The sequence below is a fragment of the Limulus polyphemus genome, unplaced genomic scaffold, assembly GCF_000517525.1.
Source record: "Limulus polyphemus unplaced genomic scaffold, Limulus_polyphemus-2.1.2 Scaffold5941, whole genome shotgun sequence".
Lineage (NCBI taxonomy): Eukaryota > Metazoa > Arthropoda > Merostomata > Xiphosura > Limulidae > Limulus > Limulus polyphemus.
Window position 1 is genome coordinate 21,048 of NW_013671551.1, and position 11,177 is coordinate 32,224.

General features: G+C 33.5%; 1 protein-coding gene across 1 annotated transcript in view; it reads right to left on the minus strand.

The window, feature by feature from the left end:
- Nucleotides 1–1,372: 1,372 nt before the first annotated feature.
- Nucleotides 1,373–11,177, minus strand: part of LOC106473165 (CMP-sialic acid transporter 1-like) — a gene marked incomplete at its 5' end in the record, with an annotated part of 23,480 nt that continues 13,675 nt past the window's right edge. The window contains 2 exons of the mRNA XM_022401657.1: nt 1,373–4,415; nt 8,990–9,175. Coding sequence (XP_022257365.1) covers nt 3,948–4,415; nt 8,990–9,175 — 654 coding nt within the window. The remainder of the gene's footprint in view (nt 4,416–8,989; nt 9,176–11,177) is intronic.

Sequence of the window (11,177 nt, forward strand, 5' to 3'; positions counted from 1 at the left end):
TAATGACATTAATATTTATGTTAAAAAAATGATTTCACATTTTTGGACTTCCCTCTCCAAACAATAATGTACCAACAAATGCCATACAGTTTAAGTTTGTTTGAAGTTAGGCACAAAGCTACCCAGTTTCTAGCATTGCAAATATGCAGACATACTGCTACTGGGAGGTGCCATACAAAATATCATACATTTACAGCTTATTAGGTATTGTAGAATTTCTATTAATGTACAGTTCTTAATATCTAATATGTAAGAACACAAAAACTGATTTCTAATGGGTTTGATGAGATAACCTTAATTTGATATTATAAATTACAATAAATATAAAAAGTAATTATATAAATTTGAAAATAATGATTTAAACAAAATAATAATATGCATAGTGAAAAAAAAATTATAAAATTATTGTTAAGAAAATAATTGGAATTATTTATCAGACATTTCATATCTTATATAGGTAGATTAGTGTAGTTGTATCACCTTCCCTACATAGGAACTGTTACTGTGTGGACGGTTCTGAACCATTAGATCCTGACAGTAGCATGGAAAGGGTGGAAGATGTGATATACACAAATAATTTTGGTTGGGCTTAGTATAGTAATACCTTAACATCTTGGAATTTATGTCCAAACATTATACTACAGCAAAAAGTGATAAAGATTTTCAATGTTGTGGGCTGGAACACCCACATCTGCTCCTTTTTTTTCTTAAGCATATGGGGCTAACAAAGTTGAGGTTAAACTGGATAGATGGTGTACTCCCAATGCAATTTGAGTTTTACTTCCTGCTAGTACCTCAAAAAACCAGGGCACATTACATAAAGATGCACCTTATGATTTGTGCCTCAGTGTTGGATGTTTGTATTGTGGCTGTGATTTATGTTTTTAAAGTTTTTTGTCATAAAATTACAATTATATATAAAGAAATGTAATTCATGCTGATGTCTTTTGCTTTTTTTTAAAAATCTAATGCATGGGAGATACAAAATAATTCAGTTACATACAATTAAAACTACTCTTCCACTTTCAGAAGGTGGGGTCAAATATTAAGAATTAATAGATCATTCAAGTAAGTTGACTTCTGTGAAGATCACGTATCTCAATAACAATATTACCCACAAAAGCTGCATGCTTTGAGTTCCAAAGTATCTTTAGGAATATTGGGTTAATACCTTACGTGTTTACATGAACTATAGAAACTGGGTAATCATTGAGGTTGGTAGCATCAATAGTGACTGTGCATGCATGCTTAGAAGGTGTGAGGACTTTACAGAAATTAACAAAATATATATATATATATATTATCCGTGATAAGAACTGGGAAATATTTTAGTTTTTTTTTTGCTTAAAGTGCTACAATTCAAATCTCCAAATAAAGTGTTACTGCTTTATTACAAACTCTCTATTGTACACAATCATCAATTGTACATGTGTGTGTTTCTTGGTTTTCAAAGATCAATTTTAACTTCAGCAATATTACCATATTTGTGCACGTAAGAAGTTTAAATAATATTATTTAAAAAACCATTATCCACCTTACACTTGCCATACATAATGTACAGATGCTCAAAATCAAAACTATCATCAACATTGAAAGCACTCATTAGGTAATAAAACAATTATATATAAATATTTATGACCACAAAAACTAAAAAATTGTAAGTCATCTTAACATAAATTTATGATTCATTACATGGTTTGCCATCTGGTGATTATAATTGTCATTACCATGTACAATACATATATCAATGATACAAATTTGTATAACAAACAAAACAAGAAAATAATCATTTTTTATATTTCAACACATTTTCAGAAGCAAATACACTTAAGTGAAATTAAATTTAACTAAAACTGTAATAAATTAATCATAATTGTAATTCTCATTCATCAGTTCCTAAAGCTTGAAGACTAGATTGTAAACATTTCTGATGGTCCATAATTTTTATATGCAGTCTAAAAATCACAATAATACTTCATTGTAATATAACTCTAAGCAGTTTGCCAAAGTAGAACTTCTGAATCATGCATTATAAAAAATTTAAGTTTTAAATACTATAGTTTATACTGTTATTTTATAATACCTGGATAGAGGGAGATGCAAAACTTACACAAATTATAGTAAAAATGACAACATGGCTTGAAACTTAGTAAAAGGTTTTGATTTAAAGGAAGTGTACTTAACATGAACAAACCTCTAGGTAACTTTCTCTTCAATAGCAAGATTAATTTTATTTGGTATTTAACAAATAACCAAGTAAAAGATAAGTTAATATATAACTTCTTAAAATAAACAAGGAAAACACCATAAAAATATCTAAAAAAAAATTAGAGATGAACAATGAAAAAAAATCTAAGATGAAGACTAAAGACAAATTATATTGTTAACCATTTAGACACACTAAAATGTCTAGAAATTTAAATTTACTATGGACTTCTCCTGCTTTGAGTTTTGGAGATGTCAACATTTCAGACTTTATACCTAAGACTTTTTAAGTTAGTTTCTTGTAATTCATAATGAAAATTCTTCCAAAATTATTTTTTGAAAAATGATCACATATAGAAAACTAGTCTCATCAATTTTACCAAAAAGTATCAAACACATATGATTACAATAATTTATTATTATACTGCAAGCATATCAATAAACACAATTTGTGTTTTGCAAACATCAAATAAACAAAACAATCTTTAAGAACAGCTATTTGCACCTTCAAGCTTGTACAAAAATAAACCATGTTCAAAAGCAACCTCAAAACAAAGCATTGGACAAAGTATGGCATAATCAGTTACCTTATGCCATCAGTACTTTAAACACTTACCATTATCTATCCCTCCCTGTAGAACACAAAGGACAACAGCTCAACATTTTGTTTTTACATATTTGACAATTAGAGAATAGTAACATACTAGGGTTGTACAAGGCAACTAACTTCTTATGTAGTTGGGAAGAAGAAAGACGTTTTAGGTCACTTATCAGTATGTAAATGTTGAGGTAATAGATAAGTTTGGTTTTGTACATGAATAAAAGTTATCACAGTACAGATGTTTGCTACTTAGGTGTTGAACTAGCAATGTAGCAAATTCCATACAGTTTTATATCCTTGTGTTATATGTGGGAAACATACATTTCTAGCTCAACCACGAGTCATCATAATCTTAAATAGTTTGGGGCTGGGTGGTAATTTTGTAAGCCAATAATTTTTACACCCATTTAGCTGGCAACCATACAGGACAAGCATGTTCAGTGACAGAGATTTGAACTCACGACCCTCACATTGAAAGTCAAGCGCTCTAACCACCAGGCCATTTCAGGCCCTAGTTTAACCACAAGTGAGTTGTATAAATTATAATTTTTGCATGAAAGTCACAACAGTTAAAAATAAGTTTGCTTGAACTAAGTAAAATCACTTTTAAGAATGAAAAATCACAAAGAAGACAATTAGATAAATAACTCAACCACTGATATAGTTCCATGAAAAAAAAATTACTTTTGTTGTGCCAATACTAATGCCCAGTGTTTCCAGTCACAAATACACATTTATGAAACAAAGAGTATCCTTACAAATTTTAGCACATTTCGTTTATCCTTCTTTATTTTTTTTAGGCACAAGCATCTTTCCACCATAGGTCTAAGTTTGTGAAGAGTATAGAATACAGAATATATGAGTTTTTGCAACTATCCAACTGCTGTGCATGTGTTAGATTAGGTAATAAGAATTATCAGACTAATTTTACGTTGCAATGAGTAGTCAAAATTCCCACCAACTTTGGACATGGGAAAATATGCCCTAGGATTTTGGCACACATGTTTACGATTTTTAAATTTTTACTCATACATCACAAATCATAAAACAATTTATGAACTTATTATATATCAACAATGTAAATCTTAAAGATAATAACAGCCTGTTGTCAAGACTTAAGATCTAAAATTATAAACTGGTATCATACACAATTTTCTTGATTCTCATCCTTTGTGTCAGCTCTAACTGTGTTTACAACAGGGTTCTGGGAATACATAAATGTGGCATAAGAAACAATGGCAATAGAAAGTATGGTGAAAATGTCAATAGCGATACCAAATATAACCCAACACAAAACAGCTGTGAAAGCCAGCTCCAAGGCACTGGCAAAATTTTTAAGTATGGAGTTCAAATTTTTAAGAAACACTGAGGTAATGATACCACAACCAGTTCCATTAAAAATGACAAGTATGACAAGAGGTTGAAGAATTGAACTGACCATATCCACATTGAAGACATTCATTACTTCTCCTTTGAAGACAAGAACTAGAAAGTTACAGAGAATAGAGTCAAAGTACATGAAGATGTTTTGTATCATTAAATGAACATGGGCTCCAGTGTCTTTAAGTAGGTATTCATTATATACACCAGCAAAACAGGAACAAAAAACCTGCAAACAGACAAGGAACAATTGCATTAAGGTGAGCTGGGAGAACTTAGCTTGATAGCAAATGAGAATATGCTTTATAAATTTATTAAGTGTTACAATAAGTAATCAGTTGCTAAGTTCCAGGATTAACACATTATAAAAAACAATCAAGCAACTGTTTCAGACTTCAGAATTAATACTATAAATTCTTAATCAAGTACATTTAAATCTGTTACTTAATACTTAACAGACTTTTGAAAAGAGCTAGGCGATTAGTGTTATTTGCTAATCGATTAATGGATAGTCCCATTTTCAATTAGTACAGTGTTCCTCAAACCATAATACTTGAAAAAAAAAAAAGTCTGTGGTGAGTGCAGCCAGCCAGCCAGATGCCTTCCCTCTAGTCAGCAGTTTAACAGCAAAAACAAAAAAGAAAGCTGGTGGTAGGAACTGCCAGCCAGTTTAATTTTTGTCTGATCAACAGTTTAACAACTACTTATGTTTTGTCTACAACCATAAAGTTTTTACTCATACTAGAATAACTTCCATGACAAAAATGATGTTTTAGTTATCAACAACAAAGTAGTTTTAACTTCTATCAGAACAACTTCCATAATACTACTGATGTTTTTGTGTACGGTCAAGTAGTTATTATTCATACAAGAATAACTTCAACCACAGCTGAAGTTTTAGTTATCAACAACAAAGTAGTTTTAACTTCTATCAGAATAACTTCCATAATACTACTGATGTTTTTGTGTACAGTCAAGTAGTTATTATTCATACAAGAATAACTTCAACCACAGCTGATGTTTTAGTTATCAACAACAAAGTAGTTTTAACTTCTATCAGAATAACTTCCATAATACTACTGATGTTTTTGTGTACAGTCAAGTAGTTATTATTCATACAAGAATAACTTCAACCACAGCTGATGTTTTAGTTATCTATAGAAAAATTGGAATCTGCACTATGTTAGGGGATAAAATAAAATCACTTGAAATACACAATGTTGAAATAGAAACAAATTTATTTTATCTAGTGATGTTTCAAACAACTGCATATTAAGTCTTACAAAGAATAGTTGCTTGAAACATCACTAGATACATTTTTATCTACTTAAGCATTGTGTTTTACAGTGATTTTATTTTATTGCATTAGTTATCTACAACAAAGTATACTTACTCACACCAGAATGGGTTCCACAACACTACTGATGCTTTCTATACAACCATTTTTAGTAAAATCAAGTTATGGTTCTAGTCAGGCATAGAAGTAGGACAAGAAGGGTCAGTGAAGAAGGAAGGATCTGAGCAAATTGGAAAGGTTAAGGGGAATAATAAACATGTGAGAGGCAAAATGTAGTTGAAAAAGCCACCTGATAACCTGCAATCCATGGTCAAAGAAGCACATGAAAAAGGCTGAAAGGTGGACCATAATAGGTCAGCTCAGAGGAAGGGAATGGCAAATGAACCAACATAAAAACCACCACCTCCATTCGTGTAATGGAATAAAGAAAAGGCTACATGATCAGAGAAGCTAGCTCTAAGAACAATGGAAGAGACAAATTTCACATGTGAAGATGAAAGGACAAAACTCCTGTGTGAATGAGAGATGTGTGTGGTTGGAACAAGAGAGAGCAGGAACAGGGTAGAGAAAGAGAGAGCCAGACACCAACTGATGAAGCAGAGGAAACCAGGGTTGTGCAGGCCAAATAGGTGCCACCAACAGGACTCAACAAGGAGTTTCACATATCAAAACAAGGGAGAAGACAAGAGAGAGAGTGTAAATAAGAATAGTAAATCTTGTTGATGAGACATTCCATTGCTCATAGGAGAAGTGGTGAATGCTGAACCCAAATAAGGCGGGAGTTGAATAACACACCCAGATGTACCAAATACTTGGTAGGTGTGACAAAAGACTTGAAAGGCTTGACAAACGAGACCAGCTGAGCAGCCACTTGCAGAATAATGCAGGTGTGAGAGAAGGAGCCCTCCCAAGAAGGGGAAAGAAGAAGCCAATCATCCATGTAAAGATGGAACCTCAGCCCCAATCTGTGAATATGGTGAGTGTATGCCTCTAGGACTTGATTGAGGACAAAAGGAGCAGAAGCAACATCAAAAGGAAGAGCACAGAACTGGAAGACTTGATCCTTTCATAAAGAACTGAGTAATGACAAGAAACTGGTTGAGAGACGACATGTTGATAACCAGATGCCAGTCCCAGGTCTTCCTGGGGACCACAAAAAAAAGAGAAGATTAAAAACCCATAGTAGGGGTAAGTACTTTCTCAATGACATTCATCGCCAAAAGATCTGAGATTACATCCTTGAGATGCTGAAGTGGGATCGGAGAGAGGAAGAAAAGAAACTGGAAATGGATAAGAGAAGTGGAGAGAGAGTCAATGGGTGAGAACATAAAGAAACCATCTGTTAGCCAAAAATAGAGTCCATAGGTTGCTGAAGAAAGTCAGACAGGCTCCCACAGGGCCACACCTGACAGGGTAGTCACCAACGAGATGATTCTGACATTAGGAAGTCGTAAGGCATGAAAAAGAAGAAGGCTGAGAAGCTGGAATGGGAAGAGGACATGAATACAGCATGCTTAAAAGCAGGAACAGAAGGGTGAGATTGAGAGTTCAATGTTCAAAGTGGAGAGAAAGAACGTCAGCCAATTGGACGAGGCCCAGAGTGCATGAAGGAACCCACGACACATTGAACAATGGTTGTCATGTCCTCCACAGAAAACAAGCCTTCAGTTGTCACAGATCGTGTGTTAGTAATATTATCATTATCATGGGACAAAGTGGAAGGTGCCAGCCATTAGTTGAGATTTCATAAGGGCAGGAAATCAGCAAACTTTTTTTCTAAGTGAAATTAAAGAAACTATGCTGGTTATGTGGAACACAAACATTAAACCAGGTAATCTTGAACAAAAATTAACTCTGTCAGAAAGTATCGTAAATCCCAAATAATTGACAGTTTTGTAACATCTATTATAAACAATGCCAAAGAAAAGAATGAGATAAGTGCAAGTGCTTAGGGAGAGCTACTGTGCAAGGAGGTTGTGTCATCCTCCTATTGGTGAAGGGTATTTATCATTGCATGATAATAACATCATGCATTAGTGTAGTTCACATTAAACACGTTTTTTAGGTGGGAGGTAGCTCAAGGCTAGTGGAATGTAAATCTCATAGGCAGATGCACACAGGAATCAAGCTATTCTGTGTGAAGAGACACATTTTCATCTTGAAATTAAATAGTCTATTGACCATTTGTTAATATATGATATTGATGTAAATCAAAAACAGCAAAGGTCTGGATAATGATCCCTGAGATATCCCACTCATGACATTTATCAGGTTTAATCCTTTCACTGCAGCTGGGATATATATTTCCCATTGTACTGAGAAATATACATCTCAGCCGCAGTGAATTTGTTAACTGAACTCCACTTATAACAACCCTCTGCTTTCTTCCATCTAGCCAGTTTTCTATCCAATGAGCCAACCTATCCTCCACATCTACAGAGGTAACTTTTATAATAAGCCTTTTATGTGGCACCTTGCCAAATGAAAATTCAGATACACCAATTCCACACCCAAAACTCTTCAAAGAATGTCAGAAGATTAGTAAAACTAAATTTTCCCCCAACTAACTAACAACATTTTAAACTTTATTAAATGACCTTGCAAAAAATCTTTTATCAGACTTATAAACTTTCTCCACCATTGATTACTGGTACAATTTTATCACCTTCATTGAAAGGAGAAGTAACTTTAGCCAACTTCCAAACTTCTGGCACAGGCCCACTGTTCAAGGACTTGGAAAAAATAACAGCAACAATACTGATATTTTGCCTACAAAAAATATGTAGCTTTTCTCTTGCCAGAATAACTTTCATGACACTACTGTGATTTTAGTTGTCTAGTACCATGTACTTTTCTAACCATATCATAATAGCTTTAATTTGTTTGCTATCAAGTATTCTTCACAAATCAAAATAGCTTTCATAATTTAGAACTGATCTTCAAACTTTTTAAAAGATTTTTATCAAGCACTTATATAATTGTTTAAAAATGAAAATAAATCTATGTCATTACAAACTTCCCTTCTTATTAACTTTCCAAAGAGTACATTATAATTTTTAGTTTCTTTTCAGGCACATTGTGCTACTATATTAAGAGCAAAAAACACAAAAACTGACATTTTTGTCACAATGAAAGGTAAAATATCTATTATTACTTACAGCCAACTAGTTTCGGTAACACAATTACCATCATCATGGCTAATATCTACAGTGTTAGCTTAGAATATATTCACCTACAACCCTTTTCTGACCTTTTTTTCGAAAATGAACTCGCCCATTAACAGTTTATAGCTGAATATATTCTAAGTTAACACTGATGATGGTAACTGTGTTACTGAAACTAGTCAACTGAAAGTAATAAATATTTTACCTTTCATTGTGCCAAAAAAAGTTTGTTTTTGTGTTTTTTACTATTTTTAAAAGAAGTGTACATTTCTCTAAATATTTTTTTCAGAATAATTCTTATCACTTGTTATAAAAATCCTAGTGTATGCTGAAGGAACTTACTTGGACAAGAATTAACACCAGGTTATAGCTCAAGTGCAGCTTCAAGAAAGATGGCATTTGTGCATCAGAACTCTCAATAACTGGTGTTTCTGGGTGAGAAACCTTCAGCTGTTTAATGATGCATCCACATGTCAGCAGAATCAGAGATAGCCACTGCTTCTTGCTTAAATGCTTCTTGAAAAGTATCTAACAGAGTGAAGATTTGTATACATAAAATACCTAGTATTAGTAAAAATCTATCAATACAAGTCAAATCTTTAGGTTTCTTTTTTTACTAAATTCATTTTATTTTAACAATGTGTAGATAAACCCTATACTGAAAAACTATTTAAGATAAAACAAACTCAGATAACATTACAAACATTTCCATACATTTAAATTTCAATTCAGGATCCAGAAAATGAGTAGGTGAAACTTATTATGAACAAAATTCTAAAAAGAAATTTACACAGTTGACATTAGAAGAGTTACCTAAATTTAACCCTATACTCTAAACCCAGAAATACAGACATAAAACTGAAAAAGTTTCTACAACAAGAATTAACCTAACTCACATTACCAAACTAAATCCTCATTAACAACATCTGACTTTCTATTCCTTAATTTATGGACAAAACATACAACTGTAGACTAAGCTTTCATATTTCAACTTAGACATTTGTATTGTTCAACAGAGGGAGTTTTCATGTGATGTAATGATTACGTGATGTCTGGAATTATCTAGAGAGTTGCAAAAATGATCTAAATGATATAAAAACAAAAGTTAATGACTCTGCAAAGCATATTTTATCAGACTTTCAAAAACATTTCCCATCACTGATGTAAGACTAACAGACCTATAATTACTGGGAAAATTTTTATCACCTCCCTTGAAACTTCAAATCATCAGGCACTTGCTCACTATTCAATGACTTGGAAAAAATAATAAAAACAATACTGATATATTGTGTACAACCAGGTAGTTTTACTCCTACCAGAATAACTTTCATGACACAACTGTAATTTTAGTTGTCTACTATATGTACTTTTCTAAACATATCAGGATAACTTTGATTTGTTTGCTATCAAGTATTTTTCGAAAATAAGAATAGCTTTCATAATTTAGAACTGATGTGATGAGTGCATGATGTTTGGAATTGTCTAGAGTTAAGAAAGAGATCTGTGAAGTTAAACCTATCATTTGGTCAAGTGCAGAACTTGTGGTAGAAGAAATATAATGCTTTTTTATCAAGTAGACTGAACTTTGCATTTTTTAGTCAAGTGATCCAAAAGAACTAATGCAACAACAGGAATCATAACAACAATACTAAAGCTAACCCTCTCTCTCTATAGGCATTCCTAGGTACAACATGAACCTCCAGGACCCACTGCACAGAAGTGGACCACATTTATTTTGAAATATGTGCAACATCATCCCCCGGATATTACTACAAAGAAGATGGAGTACAACGCCAACCTCTGGATCCCACCATACGAAAGTGGATTGCCCCTAGAAAATGTATGTAATCTGGCCCTCCAAGTAGAACTGCACAGAAGCAGTGTTCAACATGAACCTCTGGGACCCACTATATGGACGTGGAGCACATGATTGGTGGATCAAGTGCCATCTACACCTTCAGAACACTACTGTCTAACTCTCTACTGAATGGAAGTGATCACATTCAGGAGGAATCCTCCATGGTCCACTACCCCAGCAGCTCTGAACTGGAAAGTGGCAAGGACTCTCATACTCCACTAGAAAGGTGGATAAAATGTGGTGGAGAATCCAGGGGAATATCAACACCAGAGACAGTGCAAATGGGAGACCATGAAAACCCAATGTTGAAAAGCACACTGCCCCTGATATATTCAATCGAATGGACAGTAGGGATGGGCAGTTATCCCCTTCCTCTGGACCTATGTAAGTACATGGGTTAGTAAGGTCCAAAACAGGCATATTTATGAATAAAATATATTGTGAAGAAAACCTATTAGTGATTTTGTGGAACATCCCATGTCAACAGTGTGTGTTGTTGGCCATGGGTATACATCATGGCCATAAAGTGTGGACTGGAGATATAGGAAGCATAACTGGACAGGTAATGCTTGCCACTGAGTAGGATCCTAATCCTATATGGGACATGCAAGAGGAGGGGGAAAATATATATACATAAAAGAGAACTTACCCAGTCACAACTGCACCCGAGTT